We start from the raw sequence: 23,810 nt of genomic DNA, 5'->3' as shown, positions 1-23,810 counted from the left end.
TTGCAAACATTCAAGTGTTACGTCATTAAATACTATATGCTTAAATGCCATAACGTTATTGATTACTTGAATCTTGAAATCTAAAGATGAGACATCAATTTGTTTTTAATTTCTTTTGACTTTCAGACTATTTCTCAACAGCAGCAACTAAGCAAAAACTGTCTTGTCATGTTTACATGTAATCATATTACTAAAACCCATCTTTGTATAAAGGACCTGAGTCCCACAATGTTTTCATTGTGTCCTGATCTCTGTAGAAATGTTCAAATCCATCAGCTCACAGGGACGAGACACTGATATCCTATTCTCTTTTACTTCAATGGGCCATGTTTGTTCAGTTCATTTCAAAAGGAAGTAGGACCGTAAATAAGTGTAGGGCTCAGTCCCAAACATGTGTGGTGAGCATTAAATGAAAGAATCACAGGTTTTGAAACAGGTTGATGACTCTTATCCTAGTGGCAGCTATTACAAATACATTGATTCCAATACATCAAGAGCATATTTAATACATTAAATGTACTTTTTTTCCTTTCAAAGATATGCATGACATAAATAATTTTAAACTGTAAACCAAATCTGATACAGAAATGTGTAAAATGCAGTGTATTTAAAATTATCCTCACACTAAGTACTGTATTTAAAAAAAAACCTGTCAATTTATCAGTTTGTTGATCACATTTGTCTCTGTCTCTCTTTTATTTCAGCAACAGCAACCTGGCAACATTCATCGTTTATTGTAAAAGATGGTGATGAAGTCACGTTGCCGTGTAAAAATGCAGTAGATGGTCAGCGTAACTGTGACAGTACAACCTGGATGTTCATGAATTTAAGAAGTGCAAAAACAGTAACACTCTTTGAACATGGTCAGATTCACAAAGAAGCTGGAGCTAAGTTAGGCAGACTGAGCGTTACAGCAAACTGTTCTCTAGTTATTCAGAAGGTCACAGATCAGGATGTTGGTCAGTACAAGTGCAGACGGTTCATATCAGGATACCAACAAGACTCTCCTGTTCATCTTTCTGTTATTCACAGTGAGTATTTGTATATCAGTGTGGTCAAGTTAATGTGTCTTGTTTTGAGCAACATACTGAAATATTACATAAATACTGATTACAATGATGAGGCTAATGTTTCTGTTGTTGTCTTTATCTCTCGATATCTCCTCATCACCAGTGACTGAACAAAAAAGCAACAATAAAGTCATCTTTTACTGCTACGTGTTCTCTTATGAACGCTGTAGGCATTCAGTGGAGTGGGTCTACGAGGGTAAAGAGAATATATCCTCAGTCATGGAGATTTCATCATGTTCCTGTAATTCCAATCTGACATTTGCAACATCTCACTTTAATCAGAAGTCAATTTTGTCTGAATTACTGATTGTAAGGTGTAAAGTGACAGATGAAGACACTAAAAGAGTGCAGCTGTTTCCCTTCAGCCCTCCGTCCTTGGGTGAGAAAACTTAAAAACTGTAATTGACCTCAAACTGTTGCTTATAATTAAACTAAATATGCGCCCATGTGTTCCAGGTTTGTCATGGTGGTACGTTTATGTGACTGTGGGTTTAGCAGCACTCTTAATTATCATAGTGATCATCTCATGGAAGAAAATGAAAGGTAAGACCATTCACAGATCAAACATTAAAATTAAAAAGTTAAATGTTTCATCGTTTGTCTGTATCATTGTGTAGATTTTTGCATAAAAAGTATTTGATATTTCAGCTTTCATGTTTGATGTGTTTTGCTGACTTTACACTGAGGAAAACAGCAACTGAGCATAGTTTGAATTTCAGCAGGCAAAGAAGTGAGATCAGCAGATCACCTGATCAGTCTTTGTATATTTTCAAGTGTCTGAAACCCACTTCTGTGTCTGACTTATGTCATATCTGTTGTGATGTGACATGACTGTGTTTTTTTCAGGAAATAAAGAACAAATGGAAGAAAATAAAGTGAGTTTAAACACCAATATTACAGTGTTTATTAGTACTAAATAGTTGTGCTGTGGCAAAAACTGATTTATAGGGATTGCATAAACAACAGAAAAAGCATAATTTTACCCACCTGTGTTTGTGTGCCTGTGCAGGAACTAAGCTTAAACCCCGAAGAGGCTCAGTCTGGTTCAGGAACCAGTCACAACACTGTGAGATCACACACACTCCCAGTTCAAAGTTACACTCACTGATGTATTTGTTCACTCTAACATTTCTTTAAAAAAAAAACAGTGCTTGACAAAGGTTTTGAATTCAAAATAATTTTGAATTAATGGTTCAGTACTCATTATAATGTCTTCAATGTATAGGCTGAACCTGACGACGGTGTTTCTTATGCCACCATCAGCTTTGCCAAGCTTTGCCAGAATAAAGCTGGGGTAAGATCTGTAATCGGTTACAGTGAAGATGTTAGGATCCAAATCATAACTATCAAATCGTCTGACACGTATGATTAATTAAGGTAGGAATTTATTATTCACGTTTTCTTTAAGGTACCCTGTACTGGTGCAGATGATACTGTGACATACAGCACTGTGAATGCTTCCTTCTCTTCTGCTGGATAGTCTTCTTCAGGTGACCTCTATTCCATCATCAACAAACCAAAGAAATATACGAATGGATTATGATTTCTTTTCTTGTGCACTCTTATACATGAAGCCACTGAGATAGCAGAGACTCCCTCTAGAGGTGGAGAGGGTGAAAATATTCCCAGATTGAAGCTTCAATAAAATGACATACATGTGAAATGGATATCTGTGTATGAGTGTTTGTCAGTCACTAACAGACTGTTACGGCCCCTGGCCTCAAGTGGGCCCGCCTTCCTGTATGGAAATTCAAGCGTGCCAGGACTCACAGGTGATTGGCTGGCCAGGGACCTATGCCTGCCCAACTGCATGCAGATCTGAGTGTGCCAGTCCACACACACCATTGGCTGCTGCGGGATCCTCAGACACAGCGGACCAATGACATGTCTGCCTGCATTTACCTGGGAGTACAAAAGGCTGAGGATTCTTCACTTGTGGGGGGACTCTTTGATTTGAACAGACCGTGTAGGCTGTCCCTCCTGCCTCTGCACCGCTGCATTTTGAGCCTCTGTTTTTGAGTTGCTGCCTTTGAGATGATTAGTGTTCTTGTGTTATTTGAATATATGAGAGTTGTTTTTTTGTTTGTTTAAATTGCCTCATTGCCTAGTGAGTCGTTTCACTAACGGTTTTCAGTTCTGGTAATAAACTTTGTGTTTTTTGACCCTCCTGTCTCTGGGCTCATTTATGTTACCTCCCCTGTCGCCTAGCAGAGCCGGGGCGTAACACAGACAACCAAAGAAACATAGTTCTGTTAGCAGTATAATGTGGCTGTTTTCATCCTGAATGCTGTTTCCACTTTGCCATCACACTCTTATCCTTTTATTCAATAAAAACAAAAATATTGTCCATTACTCTACTACTCAAAAGCTGTATTGGTGTACAGCTTCTCCTCTCCACAACTTTCTTTCTTCTATAAATGAACTGAAATCATCCAATTGCAGTGCAAGTGCTGGAGTGAACTTGTATTCACTGCTTTGCAAATGGGTCATTCATTCTGCCAGTTACATGACAAAAAGTAAGGATAACTATCATCATAATATCATGGACTTCAGTCAAGGAAACACAGCAGCAGTGGAACAGATTGGCAAACTGGAAGTGCCAAATCTAAATCAGACTGGGTGTTAATGACAGTTATCTCAAGTACAAGGTTTATGATGGTGATCATTGAACCTACAGAAAGGTCAGAGGGCATTGAGGATTTGATTTGATTGTTCTTCTCTCTGTTTCTGAGAGTATTAACATCATCATTGCTTCTCATTGTGTCCTATTAGAACATAAAATGGATATTTTAAAATAATTACACTGATAAGGCTAATTTTTGTCTTGTTGTTTTTTAACAAGAGAAAAAAAAATAGTTTAGTATACAAACATTTTTTCTTACACTTTGTTACATGTCATACTGACAGGATGAAACAGCCAAATCTGAACCTGAGCTTGTACTGCTTTGGTGAGCTGATGTTGAAGTTTTCAGTCATTCTGTGAAGTCTGACAGAATGAGAAGTCTTCAGCAAAAGCTGGGACACGGCTTTTAGCACCATTGCCACCACCTTCTGGCAGTCATGGGGCATCACATCCTACCAGACACAAATATGAAGGCAGCAACTAGCAATTTTCAGATAAAGATAATACTGTATTCTATTTTTTTTTAATACTTTTAATAATGACTATTTGAAAATTCAAAAATGTACTGACATCCAGACTGTACGCACCTTAGGAACCAGCGCACAGTCCACTGAAGCACTCAGTCTGTCATGTTCTTGTCTTGAGCCACTAATCAGTAAGGTAGTACTGTTTTTTTGTGTATGTATGGCATTGCCACCAACAAAATATTACGTCCAGCTCTTACTGTAAATATAACGACATTATGACAACATTTTTTAAATTAATAAATTTAATTAAATACAACGACATTTAAATAATAAATATGAATGTCAGCACATCACTGAGAGAATCATTTCATACATATAAGTTTGTGTCTTGTTTTTGAATGTGGGTGCAATGATGACAGAGGTCTAATGATTTGTCTTCCATCTTGTGATGTATTATGCACAAAAACCATCTCACAATAAAGTTGTCAAACATATCATTTTCAGTCATGAGAGAGTGTTTACATTAAAAAGAACAGATGTGGGTAACCTAATTTGTTAAACACAAAGTAATATTTAGTTATGTGATACAAGGAAACACATTATGTTTAACATTTAAAAAGTTTTAAAAATAAACAAGGAGAAATGATACAATTTCCATTTGCTCATGTTAACACAGAGTATAAACGCAATAAATAATATGTATAACGTATCTTTTTAAACTCTGTCCACCTCTAGAGAGAATTTCCATTCTCTCACTGGCTTTACATTTCAACTTCTTTTTAAATAATCAATTTAAAGATTTAACTTTTTGGGATTTACTTTAAACTGTGATCGCTAGAGTAACACACAGAAAATGCTTAATGTGCAAGGAAACTGTCTGACAGTCTGACAGCAGCATTACTCTTCACAAAGTGACAGAAAGATATAGTTTAAATTCTAAACTGATAGTACATAAAGAAATGGTAATAAATCAGTGAAGTAGTTGGTGTATCTGTCCTTACATTGACGACTGAAAGATTCTAAAACCCACCGATGGTTTTAGTGTGATTTCAGAATTAGTTCAAATGTAACTCCATTCTGTGCTTTGGCGGAAACTTTATGAATGAGGAAGTGACATAAAGCATGACTCAGCTTTTTTCAAATGCAGAAGGAGGGGAGGGGTCAGAGAGAAACTCAGAGTTTGTTGAAGAAAAATTGCCAACGAGGGATTAAATTATTCAAAGTTTAAGTAAACTCTCTCTCTGGAACTTGGAGTTTACCTTATCCAAGGGTTGACAAACCCACAGTAGTGTGTGGCAAATGCGTGTGTGGCAAATGCCGAGGTTACCATAGCGCAGTTTGGTGACCCAAACATGCTCCCTGAAAGCCCTAAAATAGGGCCCAGAGCTCTGATACTATTGTGCCCCTGTTCTTACTAAAACACTTCCCCATTCACGTCACACGGGAAAAAATTCTTCATGCAATGACGAACCAGCAGGTCGCAGACCACAAAAGCATCTTATCTTGGTATGGTAGCTCCTACAGCATGCCTACATTTCATTGCAAACATTTCAGTTTTGAATGCTGATGAATTATATGAAAAATAATACTACATTGTCATATTCACATTCCCCTGTATACTCTCCCTTCATGCCATTTATGATTTTAATTTTAGATTCTCTGTTGAGGTAAAAATGTACCACTGTCTACTATGAAAATGCATTAAAAATAGGAGAAAAACAACATTAAATGAAAAACTGTCTCTCTACTCAGTCATAGACTAAATTTGGTTAAAAATTTATATATTTTTTTAACAAATGATAGGTGTGCAAGAGGCAGACTAAAGTCACTATGACAGAGCAACACCTCAAAAACCACATAAAGCAGAAGTTGCATGTAACTTTAAGAAAATACAAGAGACTGTGTCATTAGTGAGCATGAGAACAAGAAAGAGATGACTGAATTCGGGAGCATTAAAATGACTGTATTTCTGATTCTGATGCTTCAGTTTACAAGTAAGGACAAGTTTTGCTGGCAACTTTGTTTGACTCAACGAAACTACATTTGAGACAAACTTGTTTTGTATCAAAAATAATCCTCAAACTAAATTTGCGCAAAGTCACATTTGTGTTATAGTTTATGTGACATTTTTCTCTTTTTTTTCTCAGCACCAACAACTCATCTACTTCACTCCGTCTTTATCGTCATAGTTGGTGATGACCTCACTTTGCCTTGTGAAAATGTGACACGTGGTCAGGATGACTGTAACAGTACTACCTGGGCCTTCAGTGGTTTGACAGACACAGCAGCAGTAGAGTTGGCCACTCATGGGCAGATTCACAAAGATGTTAGAGCGAAGTCAGCCAGGCTGAGTGTTACAGCAGACTGTTCTCTGGTTATAAACAAGGTCACAGTCGAGGATGCTGGCCGTTACACGTGCAGACAAATCAAATCAGAAAATGAAGTTTCAGAGTTTGATGTCTATCTGTCCGTTATTAACAGTGAGTATTTCATTCATAATGTTTTTCAGCTCAAACTGTGTGTGAAACTTTGCAATAATCAATACTGTGATTAAATTAAATGTTCTCTTATCTTTTGTCTTCACCAGTGACTCAACATGACAACGGTAAGGAGCTCATCTTGAACTGCTCTGTGTTGGCATATAAACCCTGTACATACACAGAAGAGTGGCTCTATGAGGGTGAAGAGAACATCTATACAGACATGAAGATATTACCAGGTTCCTGCTCTTCAGCAGTGACATTTAAATCTCACCTTAATCAGAAGTCAAAGTTTTATGAGTCTCTGAAGTGCAATGTGACAGATGAGTCCAGTAACAAAGTGAAGCTGTTTCCCTTCAGCTCTCAGTCGTCAGGTGAGAAAACAAGCTGTTATTACCGGAAACTAAAGAGTAACATTAAAAAAAGATTCATTTGTAAAACTTTTTAAGTTTAAACTGCCATTTCAGCCATAAATATTATACATGTTTTTGATTAGGAAAAAGGAACATAAGACATATTTTCATTGTAGAGATTTGATTTCGCTGCTGTTTTCAGGTGAGAATGCAATGACAACAAAAAAATCCACAGCAGCAAAAAAGTTAATGGTGACGCCAAATCCAGCACCGGAGGAAGAATCATCAAAAAACAGTAATGAAACCAGCATCACTCATCACCACTATGATATATATATATAATACTAGATCGTTTGAAGTAAGTTCAACATGGGTTAATTTTCTTTCCAGGTTGGTCATGGGAGCATATTATATTTCCTGCTTTAGTAGCAGTCTTAGTTACTGCTGTGGTGATGATCACAAGGAAGAAAACTAGAGGTGAGAACAGGACAAATGTAAATCAGCCTTTTAACTGTTAAATTTAATGTGTTTTGCTGACTCGTGACATGATGAAGTTCAAGTTATGTGGACAAGTCTTAGATTATTAAATTAGACAACCAGTCTTTACCAGTTTAATCAGTTTAGACAATACAGATAAACAATACAGTTTTCTATAATAATTATAAGAACGCAGACTCAGAACTGGAGGCACAACTCAATTTTTTCCTCTTTGCAGGGAACATGGAAATGGATGGACAGAACAATGTGAGTTTCATGCATTGATCATTCTATCTGATGCTTCAATAAAAAAATTGAGTTTTTGGTAATTGTCTATTAAGTTCTCTACACCTGTATGACCCTAAGAAAATAACAATTTTTAATGTAGTGAAAGTAAAAGTTTGCAGAAAAAGGTAAAATGATTCACTGTGGTGAATCTAAAAATGGACAAAACCACAAAACAGAAAGATGAAAGGTCCCACGGGCCTGTAGTTGCCTGTGTCGCTTTGTGAAACTGGTTGAAAACAGCGTAATTTCAGCCATATTTAGCATGGAAGATGTTGACTTGTCTACAAACAGTCACCATTTACTCTCTGACATGTCAGAGAGTAAATGGAAATGCAAACTGCCATCAGAGTGTGTTCAAGTTGTGCCTTATAACTACAAACTACACATTTCAAAAGGTGCAGCTTTTACTTTGACAGAGAACATTGTCTGCTCCCAGTTTGTGGGCACTTTTCACATTTTTACCACCACTTGCAAGTTTGCAAGTGCTTGCCAGTTGTTGTCTTCTATGCAAATTGCTAATGGGAGCAGGCACCTGCTAGTGACCAAAACAATTGTAAGGTTTTTGGTGCAGTACTATATACCACTTTATGAAAAGCTTCATATTAGCAGATGCCAGCGATGCCTAACAACCACTCTCCAACCATTCATGAAATGCATATATTCAAGTTTCTTGCAGAATACCTACACTTAATTTTATAAGCTGTGTTTGTGCAGGGACCAAGTTTAAATGCGGCAGAGACTCACATTCTCTGAACTGTTTCTATGTGCAAAATACTTTAATACTTAAACCAAGGTTTGGATTAATGTGTTAGCAATCATTATGTGATCGTCCTTATGTAGACTGAACCTGAAGATGACATTTCCTTGGCTTCCATCAGCTACACCAAGAACACCAGAGAAGAAGGCACAGTAAGCTTTGTGATGGGTTACAGTGAGGATGTTAATATCCAGAGTTCTGTTATTATTGTTATTGTTGTTATTGTTATTATTATTGTTTAAGTATTATTAAGTATAGAATTATTTTTTTTCTAAGCTCTAGGTGGTGATGATAAAGGTGACAGTGTGACCTACAGCTGTGAAAGCCTTCCCGTTTTAATCCTCGCAACGTCTCCTCCACAGTCAACAAATCAAATAAATAAATCCAGTCATGTTCACTCAACATATTTAAAAATAAAAATGTTGTTAATGTTGCCTGATTGTTTAGTTATCAATGATGTAGATCTAAATTAAAGGAGGTAGTGCTATTATTAAGTAGTAAAACAATGATTTGTAACAACCTCACAATTGTCTTTAGTTATCTCAGTGTTATATTATGTAGTCTTTCTTTAATGCAACTTTTGAAGGATAATTATGTTTTTTTCTACACTGAATAATGAAAACACATCCTGCTTTAGCGTTGATAGAGCAAAGCAGTTGCAAATCACTTCTCACTGTATCAGCTCCAACGGTTAATTTCACTGCTTTGTTCACACTCAGCTGATGGATTATCTAAACAACTGTCAAATGTTTGAAATTTTTCAGTCGGGCTTTAGGCCGTTTCATAGCACAGAGACAGCTCTCATAAAGGTTATGAACGATATTCTTGTAGCGACAGACTGTGGTAAACATGTAGTGCTTATACTACTAGATATGACTGCTGCATTTGACACAGTAGATCACGACCTGCTGATCTCTCGATTACAGCATTGTGTGGGCATTTCTGGCTTGGCACTCCTGTGGATAAAATCATATCTCTCAAACAGGAGCTTCTGTGTTAAGTTGGGCTCGTTATCGTCCTCTGTGGCCCCTCTGTCATGGGGTGTACCACAGGGATCTATTCTTGGGCCATTACTGTTTTCATTGTATCTCCTGCCACTGGGTGCGATCTTTCGTAAACACAATGTTTCATTTCATCTATATGCTGATGATTGCCAGCTCTATTTTCCTTTCAGTCATTCTGATAGCTCCCCAATTAGACTCCTGCTTGATTGCCTTAGTGATGTTAAGTCATGGATGGCTCAAAACTTTTTAAATTTTAATGAACGTAAAACGGAAGCAATTCTGTTTGGCCCGAATCGTTCCTCTGATATGCCTGATGTTGACCTTGCTGCTCTGACCCCTCACCTGAAGAGCTCGATTACCAATCTTGGGTTAAAAATCGACTCTGCACTTACCTTTGATGGCCACGTGAATGGGGTGGTGAAATCGTCATTCTATCACCTCAGGCGTCTGTCGAAGGTTAAACCTTTTCTTTCAAGACGTGACTTGGAGACTGTTATCCATGCTTTTATAATCTCACGCTTGGATTATTGTAACTCCCTTTTAATAGGGGTTGGACTGGGCGCTCTGACACACCTGCAACTAGTACAGAATGCTGCGGCACGGTTTTTACCTGGTAAAAGGAAATTTGAGCACATTACTCCGGTCCTGGCCTCCCTGCACTGGCTTCCAATTGAATTTAGGATTCATTTTAAAGTTCTTTTATTGGTTTTTAAATCTTTAAATGGTCTGGCACCTGCATATATGTCTGATTTGCTGAAGCCCTATGTCCCCACTCGTTCGCTCCGGTCAGCTGAGCAGTTGTTGCTCTCAGTCCCCAAATCACGGTTGAAACTGAGAGGAGACCGAGCGTTCTCTATTGTGGCTCCTAAGCTTTGGAATAATCTTCCTCTTCACATTAGGCAATCGACATCAGTGATGGTTTTTAAATCCAGATTGAAAACGCATTTTTATTTACTGGCTTTTGACTCAGTGGTTGACTGACTTGTATTTACTTACATTTTATTGTTTTCGCTATGTTTATTATTTTATTGTATTTATTATTCTTATGGTATCTATTATGTTTTATTGTTCAGCACTTTGGTCAGCCTTGTGTGTTTTTAAAGTGCTATATAAATAAACGATGATGATGCTTTGTTGGGTCTCCCTATGGTTTAGCCATCTCTTCCTTGTTGAGGCGAGGGATTGACTTGCTGCAAACCAAAAAAAAAAATGTTATTACAAATCATTTTACAGTGCCAGAAACATACTGATTAATGTGTTAACCATTTGTTATTATGTGTTTAACTGTTCATCATCGTCACTGTGTTGCATTGTGAGAAGTCAAACTGCTGAGGAGTTTGACTCTTTTGTGTGTCTGTTCATGTACACAGTTAAACTCCAGAATGTACTCTAATAAACACAACCTCTGTTCTTTCACTAATCACACATTTGTAACTGTTAACCTAACAATGACACAAATACAAAGTTGAAGTGATTAAACATAAATTTACAATATTCATTTTACTCAGTTGAATTTTGATGAAATAACCATATTATTTCAATGAATTTAATAAATACTGGAGAAAAAAAAGCCAAGAGGCAAAACATGACACTACAGCACTACAGAGAGCAAGAACTCAAACAGGAGCACATAAAGTTAAAAAAAAACAAACAAACAGTAAGCTCTGAGAACAACACGAGGGAAGACAGCACTATTAAGACTAAGAGGGGGAGATTGGGGCAGAGAGAAAATTAAAATGAAGACACAGGTGAACAGAACCTAACTGATTACACAGGGGGAGGCAAAACTGAACAAAACACATACAAGACAAAGATTAGCAAAAGAAAACAGTAACATACCTGAGACCAAGATCTTGACACAACATGAACTTGACACAAACTTGAACACTAGATGCAGACCATAGATATTCAAACGTGGAAACAAGAAGACTAAGTTCACACAGAGATGAGACTACAGAGGAGTGGAACTAAAACCATTTACTGAAGACCTAAAAACTAGAAACATAGATAACAAAACACTCATAGGTGCTAGGAAATGATACTATACTCAAAAGACAAAAAGGACTAATTCAGATAAGTCATGATCTAAAACTCAAAACCCATGATCAATGACCAATGGACCCTGGCAGTAACAATAATTAACTCAGTAACTTTTGTCACAGGTTTTTGACACTGTAAAGCAGAGTATCGCCTCACAGTTTGGTTTGTTCCAGGTGGGAGACTGACAACAGCATTGATAAGAAACATAATAATAATAATAATGATAATAATAAACTTTATTTATAAAGCACACTGAGGCTACGTTCACACTGCAGGTCTTAATGCTCAATTCCGATTTTTTGATCAAATCTGATTTTTTTTTTGTCTGCTTGTTCACACTACAAATAAAATGTGACAGCAAACGCGCTCTAGTGTGAACCCTCAAAGCGGCCCGCATGCGCAGAAGAAGTCGTCACACACAACACGCTCTGTTTAGACCCAGACCAAACAGTATTGTTTGACTGATGGCCCTTAATATAAAGATTTGTTTCGGACTTTACGTTTCCCAATTCTGCTTTAAGTTATAAAGTTATTTTGTTATTTACATATGGCCTAATAATTATCCTTATTGCTGTTTTAGAGAGGAGCGGTGCTTCAAAGGATAGTTGCAGATTTCTGTCAGAAACTGCATTTTACACAATACAAATAAAATGTTCACATTTCTCCAACACTGTCTTCCCAACAGTTTCACTGGATGGCCAGGAAGCGTTCGCGATGTCTTCTTGGGCGCTTCTCCGGCGCTGATAATTGGCATCTGTCTTCTGTTAGTGACGTAAAAGACAGATTTAATGCGACATGACCGTTCAAACAGCAGTCGCTTTCTAAAACATCAGATATGTATCGGATTTAGTACCACATACCAAAGTGACCCAGGTCGGATTTGAAAATATCGGATTTGTGCTGTTCACACTGTCATACCAAGATCGGATATGGGTCACATAGGGTCAAAAAAGTCGGATTTGATGCGCTTTTGCCTGCAGTGTGAACGAAGCCTAAAAAACCAAGGGTATACCAAGGTGCTTGACAAAAAATAAAATAGTAAAAAGGAGATGGGAGGGAAAAGAGAAAGGACCTGGCACGTATCAATTATAAAACCTTTACAATCATAATACATAAAAGTAGTTAACATGCATAACGGATAAAAATGTACCAACACACACCAAATATTAACTAGGTGGAAAAGCAAGATTAAATAAATAAGTCTTCAGCCGTGATTTAAACAGTGGCATAGAGTCAGATGCCCGGATAGCAACAGGAAGATTGTTCCATAAGACCGGGGCAGCTACAGCAAACGCACGGTCGCCGCGAGACTTCAGCCGAGAACGAGGTTGCTCCAGAAGAAGTTGGGTAGCAGATCTAAGTGCTCTGACAGAAGTGTGTAACCTAAGAAGCTCATTGAGGTAGCTTGGCGCCAAATTATTGATAACTTTGTAGTGAAAAGTAGTATTTTAAATTGAATACGGTATTAAACTGGCAGCCAGTGCAAGCCAGCAAGAACAGGAGTGATGGAAGAAAATTTCCTGCTACCTGTCAAAAGGCGTGCCGCCGCATTCTGGACAGTCTGCAATCTAAGGAGAAGGGAGGAGGAAAGGCCAATGTAAAGAGAGTTGCAGTAGTCCAACCTGGAAGTCACGAATGCATGAATAAGTTTTTCCAGGTCATTGTGCGGAATATAACGCTTAGCCTTAGAAATGAGGCGCAGCTGATTAAAACTAGACCTCACTACGGCAGACACTTGCTTGTCAAATTTAAACGAGCTATCCAGTAATATGCCTAAATTACTGGCATAATCAGAAGGGGAGCTAGCAAAGGGCATCAGAGCAGCACACAATTGGTCGCGGGGGATTTTACTATCGAACACCACGATCTCCGTTTTCTTTTCGTTCAGGACAAGAGAATTACTCTTGAACCAGTCTTTAACCTCACGCATGGATTCACGAAAATAGTGAAAAGACATAGCAAAATCGTCAGTAATCTCAAAATAAATCTGTATATCATCAGCATAGCAATGAAAGGCAATATTATACTTCTCAAAAATTGCTCCAAGAGGGAGCAGATATAGTGAGAAGAGAATAGGGCCTAATACAGATCCTTGAGCCACAGGATCCACCATATCAAAAGAAGAGGAAAGGTCCAATAAAACCAGGACCACAGAGCGTCCAGAATCAGTGCTTACAAGAAGGTCATTGAGAACTCTAAGCAAGGCCGTTTCAGTGCTGTGCCGTGGCTTAAAGGCAGACTGGAATAATGTTGTTCGCGTCTAAATACGCCTGAAGCTGAGAAAGAACTCGCTCCAGGATCTTGGACAGAAACGGAAGCTTAGAGATTGGTCTATAGTTCAAAAGATCATAACAATCAAGATTCTTTTTTTTTCAGAATAGGCTGGACTACAGCATGCTTAAAGGCCAGTGGGACAGATCCAGAGAGTAGAGAAAAATTCATTAAGAATAGAATGCTCGGTCCAATTACATCAAAGCAGCCCTTAACAATGCGTAATGAGAGAATATAAAACACAGCATTGGTGTTTTTCAGTTGATCAACCAGCTGCTTCAGAGTCGAAAGTAACACGGGCTCAAATTGATGAAAAGTTGAATTACACTCAGAGGGAAGACAGGATAAGAGGCAGACGAAGAGGAAAGCTTAAGGGATGAAACCTTATCTAAAAAATAAAGAATTAGACAACTAGACATATAGACAACACTGATAAGAATAAAGAGCATGACAAGAAAAACATCTACAATCTAGCTGAACAACAAAGTAGTGAACTCACTCTTAAACATACCACACTTACTGTGTTTATCTTTTTGGAAATCAGAATTTTTTTTTTTGAAAAGAACAAAAAGATAAAACTATTATAATGATTATTTTTTGAAATCTATTTTAAAGATTTTCCATACTTGTTGAGATGAATCTTTGTATCTGTAGCTTTCACAGTGCCTTTAATATCTGTTACAGTCACTATGTACTAAAGAATAAAGGTGAGAACATTAAAATTTGAAACGTGGAAAAGAAGAATGAAAAACTTTCATAAAGTTGACTTACTTCTTGTTTTGTTTTTTGCGAATTTTAAGTAGCAAAATGTTCATGGTAGAATCACTTTGTTTAATCTCTCCCCAGGTGGCCGAGGGAGCTTGGCATCTTCTGGCCAAGAGGAAGAGCAACAGCCCTGTAACTCAGTACGGTGGGAAACAGACAAATTCTGCCCTCTGGTGGGAAAAGGTAAAATCTGCATTCCACAATAAAAAGCAAGTGTATAATCACTGGATATTGTACTCTTAGAAGCTCCTCCACTGTCATACCTTCTCCCTCACAGAGAGAATTATGACCTTGTTTTCTGCTTGGCCGTCACCTAAGGATTTACATCCCTGATAAGCAGAAGGAGTCTCACTATCTGTTTAACGTGTCCCATTACAATGGCCTCAATGTGTGAACATTCCACATGCATGCAAACTAGTGAAAGGAGTGCTCTTACTATAGTAAAGAGAGAAAGTGATATTACTATAACTAATGTGATATGATTAAATATGTGATTAATAAATGAGAAAAGAAATCTGCCACCACGACATCCTCTAATCAAGAAGGTGAAGGTGGAGGGAGAGCTCTAAAAGAAGAGACTAAAGTCACTATCAGGAAGTGACACCTCATAGTGACTAATTTATGTCAGAGGTAAACACCCCTTAAAGCTCCCAGGCCTCTGGTGTGTAGAGAACTTTTTTTATTTTATTAAACTGTCTTTATTGTAAAGACATTTTTTTCCTGCTCAAGCTTTGGTCCCCTGAACAAAATCCCTAACTTTCCCCGCATTCAAGTTGGCCCCCTGAAGTGTTCTTCTGCTCTGCCTGCCCCCCTCCAGGTCAATTCAGTGCAATTCAGTTTTATTTATATGGCACCAAATCACAACAACAGTCGCCTCAAAGTGCTTTATATTGCAACATAAAACCCTTCAAATGCCCTGAACTTCTGAAACCCCAGATCTGTCCGCCTGCTCTGTCTCCTGGTATTTAACTTGCATTTGACCTTATTTGCTTGCTGATTTTTATTTTGTCTTGAAGAAAGAATTTTTGTAAAAGTCTACTTTCACAACAAAATAAACAGACATAATATGATGGGAAAATGGTCATTTTATCATGATGTTTATCTCAATAAACCTGCAAACTTCAGCTGCTCTTGCAACCACATTCTCAACAAAACACCTATTTTGGTACACAGAGAAAATGACATCAGATTTCTAAAGAGGTCTCAGACTACTAAGACTTGTTCTGACGGCATCATTGTTTTGCATCAATGGTATTAGGAGTCAAATTTAGGTGGCAGAAGTCTTTATGTCAGTTAATGTGCATTCTCAAACATCACACTGAAACCTGGTTGTGTTTTTTGTTTGTTTGTATGAAGAGAAATAAAAGAGAGCTGCATTTCTCATTAAACTTATCTCAACTGACAATCTTCACACATTTGACTTCCTGTAATCTATTGTTGGCCAAGATGAAGGCAGATGTGCCAGAGGAGAATGAAGTCAGTAGCAGGAAGTGACACCTCACAAACCCCACACAGCACAAGTATTTATCTTTAACAAGTCAAATCTTTAGAAGCAGTGTCATTAGTGTGCATGAGAACAGAAGAAGCACCATGGTCCCATTCAGATGGATTGAAGTGTTTTTATTCTCTCTACTAATATTTCAGTGTAGAGGTAAGGACACATATTAAAATACAAATATTGCATTAACATGTGATTTCATTAAGTAATATGACTTTACCTATGAAGGAGTATTATGGCCACATTAAGGAAAAAAATATTATTGATCATTTTGAGAATAAATTCGGAATTTCCAGATTTAAGCAATATAATCGATTTTCTATCTTTTGAGAAAAAAGTCAGAAAGTAGAGATTACAGTTGTTCTTTCTAGACAAACTGCCACGGACACTATACTCTCTGCAAAAAGCCTTGTTGAGATGAGTTAGTGAAACAAACTGATCAGCTGTCTTGTGATGCAACATAAATACTTTATTGAACGAGTCTGTAACCACTGATAGCCTTGCATCTATCCACTCCCATCTGTTTCATTTTGTACAAATCCACTCTTCCACATTTGTGTGGGTTTTCCGTCTTACAGGTTGCAGCTTTCTGCACCATCTTTTCAATGTCCTTATACTTATCGCCACACAGTGTTTACACGTTAGAGCTGAAGTAACAGAGAAATTATGATGAACTACCTCAAACTGATGTATATAATTACTCAACGTATTTGAGTTACAATATGAATTTTTGGTTATTGAAAATCTTTTTTTCCCCATCTTAAAAATATAAAGTAATAATTTGCCAGTTAAATAATGTACCACCTTTTGGCTACTGTTGCTGCAACATTAATATGTAATTGTAATCATAGGCTGACACACTGGTATGTTTGTATACTTGGGGAGTGTTTATTAAGGCACCACACACATATGCTGGACGTTTCTGTTCACAGTTCAACAACTTCCCAGTCAGTTGTCTCCTCTCTCAGGTCTCCGGCTTCACTATATATAAAGGGAGAAACCTCATTAGTTAAATTAGCGCTACCTGTCCCTCCAGCCTCTTGGCACTGCTCCCTTGAGCTCACTGCCCCACTCTTCACCTGCAGCTGAGCTGGGGAACAAACCTCTGCAACGGTAATATTTTATGTTGGAAAATTTGCTGCATGTATTTCTTTAATTTTCTGCATTTTTTAAATTATTTCAGGCAACAATATAACAGCAACACAACCGGTAACAACACAATCAGAAAATACAACTACTATTGAACCTACATCAGCAAGTGGAACAGAAAGGACTTCATCAGGTAGCGACTGTCTGTTGTTACAGTCAACATTTGGGCAAGAATAAAAGCTGAACTAAAAGGTATTTATTTTTTTAAATACATTTCTTGTTATTTAAGGTGACAACACAACAACACCAAAACCCACAACATCAACAACAACAAATACAACTACTATATCACCATCAAGCGAACCTACAACAACAGCTGGAACAACTGGAAAAAAATATACAGGTACAGAATGGATTGCCCACACCGTTTTAAGCCTAAGGTCTAAATTGTAGACTGTAGACTCGAGCTGTGGCTCCATCATAAAGCTTTTTATTGCTCACAACATCCAAAGCTCAACATTACCAGTGATTGTGGTTTTAATTTTTCTTTCCAGAAATTTGGAAATGGTTTATCGTTGTTCTTGTGGGAATTGTGGTACTAATACTTGCTATAGTCATCACCACATGGAAAAAATCAAATGGTGAGGGAAAAAAAATTACAGCTATAGTTTAAAGTATAATTGAGAACCTTGGATTTGAAATTCTAAACTCAAGTTTGTTTCCTTTTATCTTTTATTTTCATCTTTTTTTAGGAAGCAAAACACAGGTGGAAGAAGCGACTAAGGTGGCGGGTGAACGCAGCTGCCAAAAAAATGTATGTAGCTACTTTTAGAAAACTCCATTATTTGAAGTCCCAAAAATGACAACTGCTTGCACTCATTTGAGAGACTGAGTGTAAACCCTGATATGACTTAGTCCAGCAGAACAAAGTGAACAGACATTATTCTCACAGCTATTGCATTTATTCTTTGAAATGTATTTTTATCCTTTATAAGAATGGATGAAAGACAAATAGGACAAGAAAACCCCAAAAAGGACCGATAGATGTCAAACTGACTCTGCATATGCATTAGTGAGCAGTCTATATGTTGTCTTCACTATTCAGGCTGATGATGAAGATGTCTCCTATGTCTCTGTCAGTTTTATCAGGAGGTCCAAGTGTAAAGCCAAGGTAAGGTTTTCAAAAGAATATATTAACATTAAGATCGTGAATTTTAAACTTCTGTCACAGGTCAGAAAAAAGCTAATTGTGCTCCATCATATTTCATTCCAGGTCTGTAATCATAATGATGATGAAGATGACACTGTGACTTACAGCACTCTGAAGTTTCCTTTCTCTTCTGATGGCGTTTCCACTGATCCCAGCGACCTCTATTCCACTGTCAACAAACAAAAGAAACAAGTTCCAGCCTGAAGGTTACATTCTTTTTTCTGATCGATTGTTTGCATTATATGATAAATATGTGAAAAACATTTTTAAATTTTTCTTTAACTAAAAAAAAAAGAAAGAAAAAAATGACCTGCATTTGATAAGACGACACATGCGATTGACACACTGGCTAAAGTTTCCCACCTTTTATTTAAGTTGAGTTGTACAGGAGAGGATTTGGGACACTGGAAAAAGTGGGGATGTCTTTTTTAAAATTTCTGAGAAAAAAATGTCCCCACTTGTTTTTTCCCCAGGGGATCCTCTTCCATAGAGTTAAGTTATAACAGGACAGGTAAATGTTTAAAATTAAAATGCTTTGTATTCAGCTGTTAATATCTATCATATGTCAATGATAATGATCTCTTTGGTAAACAATTGTGAAAAAATGTCTTCTTAATGTACAATCATCAGTACAAACAGTATCAGCTTTCGAGGTAGTGAAACAAAGAAACCACTGACACTCCCTCTAGAAGTTGAGGTTAACGTTTTATACTGTGTGCTCATGTACTGTAAGCAAAGTCAATATTTTATGTCTCTTTGCCTTTTTAATAATGTTACCTTGTTTTGGAAATGTAACAAAAACTTACTTGTTTATGTCCAATTGGATTAACTGATCTAATTGTGTCTATGATATAATATCAATTATTACTCCAACTGTATTTTAAATTTGCTTTCTTGTAAGTTTAGCATCTACTAATTAAGATGTTTTTTGTAGAAAAATAAAATATAATGTCAAAAATCCCACCAAAACATCTCTGCTGTTTCACATTCCATTAAGCTGCTATAGCACAAATGAACACCTAACTAGCTGCATATAAAACCAGAAAGTATAACATATATGACTTAGTTTAATCTATACTGATGTTTTAGCTTACTAATAAATAAACACGTGACTCACAATATAACAAAATCTGAGCTGAGGAGAGTAAAAGAACTACTTAGTGAGACAGTCGAAGCAGAGTGCTTCAGATAGGAAGCCAACAGAAGAGGCAAAACCCTTCAAGAGTCAGAGCAATGGTACTGAAGAAGAGCATGGGCAGGTAGTCACAGGTTGGGAATCAGATGGCTGAGGCTAGCTCTGGTTCAGTTGCTGTCACTGGAAAGGGTGTGTCCTGTCATGACTCTGGATCAGAAGCTTGGGAGGCTGAGCCAAACAGGAGCTTAGGAGCTAGAGAGGCAAAGATCAGCTGTGACTTTGATACTGTAGCAGGCTGATGTAGGAGGCAGGCTGTAACACTGAAACTATGCAAACACCAGCTGACTCTGGAGCATGGCTGGCACTTTTGAGAGCAGTCAGTGGCGATGTTGGGAGCGAGGCGACTGGTATGACACTAGCTTTTGGCTAGAAAACCTCTGTACAAAACAACGGTTGCATTGTTTTATTATGTAACATTGTTTTATGTGCTGTCCTTGATTAAATAAACTCAAATAACTAACCAGCTGGGTGAAAAAAGACTTGTGAAAGACAAGAGTGGTTTCTGAAGTGAAGACTGGAACTCTATTGAGCAGAGCAGTGATAAATCAGTAGCAGTAAAAGCTGCATGTACTATTGTCACTTCCCCTTCCTGTTATCTCATCACTATTATTAAACCTCTCTTGTTTGTACTGAGCTCTGACATTTCACTGCATACCTGTATATCATTTTACTTTAGATATATTATGACTCCGATCTTTAATCAGGGAGCTTTAAAGAAACAAAGAATTGTACAAGACACACAGCAACTTTTCTGGTCGTAAGGAAAAAATAAACACTCAGAAACTTAATCTGTAACAATATATGTTCAAAATGTTTATTGTTTGGGATGGATCTCGTAAATTATCATGTAATTTATGTCATGTTAGAGTGATGCATATCTGGTTATTTTCAGAGGGCCAAGCCTCTGGTCATGTACTGCTGAACTTCCCTTCAGTCTTCAAAAGAAAACAAACAAAAAAGAGACTCACCTGTTCCATACCCAGTGTGGTAAAGTACCATTATGTCATATATCACCAAGAGCCCTGTTTGCACATGGTCTATAAAAGTGAAGAGTTCATAGATATGTTTGACTTCCTCTGTGCTACTTCAGATGAAGAAATTACTTTACCGTTTAAACAATTCTAAGCAAGGTAGTTGGCAAAATCCATGAAAACTAGATGTCAAAATGGTATAAAAGTGCCTTTTTATTTTGTGCACAAGTGTAGCAAAAATTAATGATTAAAATCCTGAATAAAATCAGCAAGGTTACGATATGGGAGGAGACAGGATGAAGTCATTATGAGGAAGTGACACCTTATAAACCACACAAAACCCATTGTTCTCGGAGTCATTTTAGAAACAGTTTCATCTGTGACAAAAAGTAGAAACAAAGGAAGACAGAGGAGCTCAGTGGTTCCACTCATTGATGCTTCAGTTTACAGGTAAGTGTTAACATAAAGAAAAGCAAATAAACATATTACAAATGTCCATTAATATGTTACTTTATTAGGTGCTGTTCCTGTAACTATGACATGTTTAATTATCTCTTGGAAACCAAAACTCTGCTATAAACCTTCATCTAAAACGATCCTCGCATTCATCATATAATGAGAACATGTTCTCATTATATGTCAGTAGTGACAGAACATTATTGTGACATTTGCAGTCTTTTAACCTTAATCAGAACTTGAGAAAATTTGACTCCTAATATCAGAAAATGTTTCTTTTATTTGTTTAATTTTTATTTGTTTTATTTGTTTAATTTTGTGTTTCATCACCAATAATAGTTACGACAACAGTCACTGTGTCACTGTGTCATTAACTGTGTTTGTTGTTGCTGAAAACATCCAGCTCATCATCGCAGCACCAGAAACTGTGTAGAACATGTTTTCGTTCTTTCTCCAGATCCACTGTAGTTTCTTGTTGTTCTTGTTGAATAACTGCAGTGTTGGTGAAAACTAAAAGTGAGAGGATTTAAAGATTAAACCTTAGGGTTAGCATATATGATGACAGACCTCAAAGGGTTAACTTTTCTACACAAATATTATGTATCTATAGTATTTTAACAACAACCTATTTCTTGATTATAAAAAAAGATATCATTGATATCAACTTATTCAGGTTTTCCTGATGTTAGCAGAAAAATAATAGTCTTCAAAAAAATTTTCTCAGGTTCTTTTGTACCTTATAGGTCTGGGCGTGGTGATGACACTGATTTCTAAAATAGTCGACTACTGAGTAGACTCCTCTTACTTCATTCAGTTTCTCTTTGATAAAATGTATTTGGAAATAAAAGCCTTATTCTTGTTGTAACGTGTTCAATGAATAAAACAGATCAAGGAATTCAGATCAATAAAACAAACAAATCACTTGCAGATCACCTTTCAGTGTTTCGGCTCTATGAGACATGAAGTCTCGTAGAGCTGAGACGCCCTCTAGGGGTCGTATTAGGGGTATTAAGGTTTTACAACATTTCTTCACTATTTGAACTTTCTGTTAGACATGATTTGTTACTTTTTTCTTAATTTTATGTGCTTATTAAAATTGGTCAATCCTGACATAATGTGAGCATTAGTTGTGATATTGTGTCATCACTTTACGCCATGCCGCTGATACTTAAATAAATATTGCTTTCTCTGTGCAAAGTTTGATCAGGATAGAGATTTTTATGCATTCTCATATACAGTCCCGCTACATTTTAAGTTCACTTTATACTTAAACACCCCTTAACCAAGGTAGACAGTTATACACAAATAAATGCACAAATATGCTCATGTGACCACGAACAAAAACTGGTGAAGGTAAAAGGAACTTCCTGAAGACGTGCCCATTTTTTTTTAGCAAGATCAACTAAAAATTTAGTTCAAACTCTGCTGGAAGTTTTCTTCCTCATAATCAAACATGCCACCTCAAAAACACATCAGATTTAACTCTTTTCTGTCAGAGTTGGGCTGGCTGAAGTTTTGATGGTGACTGAGGGAGAGATCAGAGCTCTGCTGCGACACAAATGTAGCTGTTGATGGAAGCGAAAACCTCAATCACCACAATAAGATACCACATGAGCGGGCTGGTCAGTCATGCTTATTTGCCACATTGAAATGGTATGAAAGATTAAAGAAAAGATCATATTGGATCTGAAGTATTTAATGTTCAGTATTTTTCTCTCAGGTGTAATTTAATATATATATATTTTTTGCATTGACTTTATCCACCCCTTTGTGACTAAAAATAAAATGTTCAAAGACAAACGTGCTGATGAGGAAGTCACACCTTGGTATTAACAGGAAGTACATACTGTTTTAGAAGCAAAATTTCAAACTCTGTCATTGGCGAGTGTGAAACAAAAAAGACAAAACAGGGACAAAGAAACAAGATGGTTGAGAACAGATGGATTAAAATGCCTGTAACTCTGATAGTCATGCTTTTGTTTACACATACAGATTCATATAACACCGGTTCAATTTTTAGAACACTGCACATAACTCCCTAAAAATAAAATAACTATGCTGGTTAAAATCAGCTTAATGTTTATTGTGTGTTGTCACTGCGAAAAGCTGGGAAAATAGAGTTTGCATTTGACCACACCTTGCTAGCATGATAATGTTTATTCTTTTAAATGCCATGTTTATCAGAAGTATTGGTATTTTCAAAGAAAAAACAGAAAATTCTTTAACAAAATCTGGGCGCCCTTACTCCCAGCAAATGGGCGGCAGAAAACCGACCGGTGCCTGTATATGCCATTCCCAATATGCGCTGGCTGATGTCGGGGCAGCATGAGTAGCATGAGATGCTCGTGATGCCGCCCCCACCACGATGCCGCCCTGGGCAACCGCCCATGTCGCCCCTATCAATAACCGGTGCTGCTCAAAACTTATGTCAAAATAAGTTTCACAACATTAAATCTGAATGTCATGGTCTTCAATATGTTTAACTCTTTGTAATGGCTCATAATGAGATTGAATACAGGCAAACAAATAACATGTGAAAAGTATTATTATTAATAATTACTATTAGTGTATTTTTTTTAATAAAAAGCATGGTTTGTACAAGGTTGTTTTTTTCTCTTATTTCTCCAGGCCTGTCCTAATCAGCTTACTCAGTCTGTATGTATCACTAGATCCAATCCTGCTCCCCCAGCAGACAAAAGTAAGGGAGACCGGAGATGTCATGTCTTAGTTGAGAGACTGTTTGCTTCAAGGCCACTAGAGGGTGCTGCCATAAAACTGTAATAAATGAATTGACCT

General features: G+C 37.1%; 1 protein-coding gene across 1 annotated transcript; it reads left to right on the top strand.

Annotated features, from left to right (window-relative positions):
- The first annotated feature begins 16,138 nt into the window (after positions 1-16,138).
- LOC120433327 (integumentary mucin C.1-like) lies at positions 16,139-19,422 on the top strand. The gene is made up of 7 exons (XM_039599435.1): positions 16,139-16,246; positions 17,277-17,375; positions 17,472-17,585; positions 17,737-17,823; positions 17,935-17,996; positions 18,288-18,353; positions 18,456-19,422. Exons 1-7 carry the CDS (start codon positions 16,186-16,188, stop codon positions 18,594-18,596), a joined length of 630 nt encoding a protein of 209 aa, XP_039455369.1. The 5' UTR covers positions 16,139-16,185; the 3' UTR covers positions 18,597-19,422.
- Positions 19,423-23,810: the final 4,388 nt, after the last annotated feature.

This window comes from Oreochromis aureus, linkage group 15 (genome assembly GCF_013358895.1).
Source record: "Oreochromis aureus strain Israel breed Guangdong linkage group 15, ZZ_aureus, whole genome shotgun sequence".
NCBI lineage: Eukaryota > Metazoa > Chordata > Actinopteri > Cichliformes > Cichlidae > Oreochromis > Oreochromis aureus.
The sequence above is the reverse complement of the archived record's forward strand: the minus strand, read 5'-3'. Positions and strand labels throughout refer to the sequence as shown.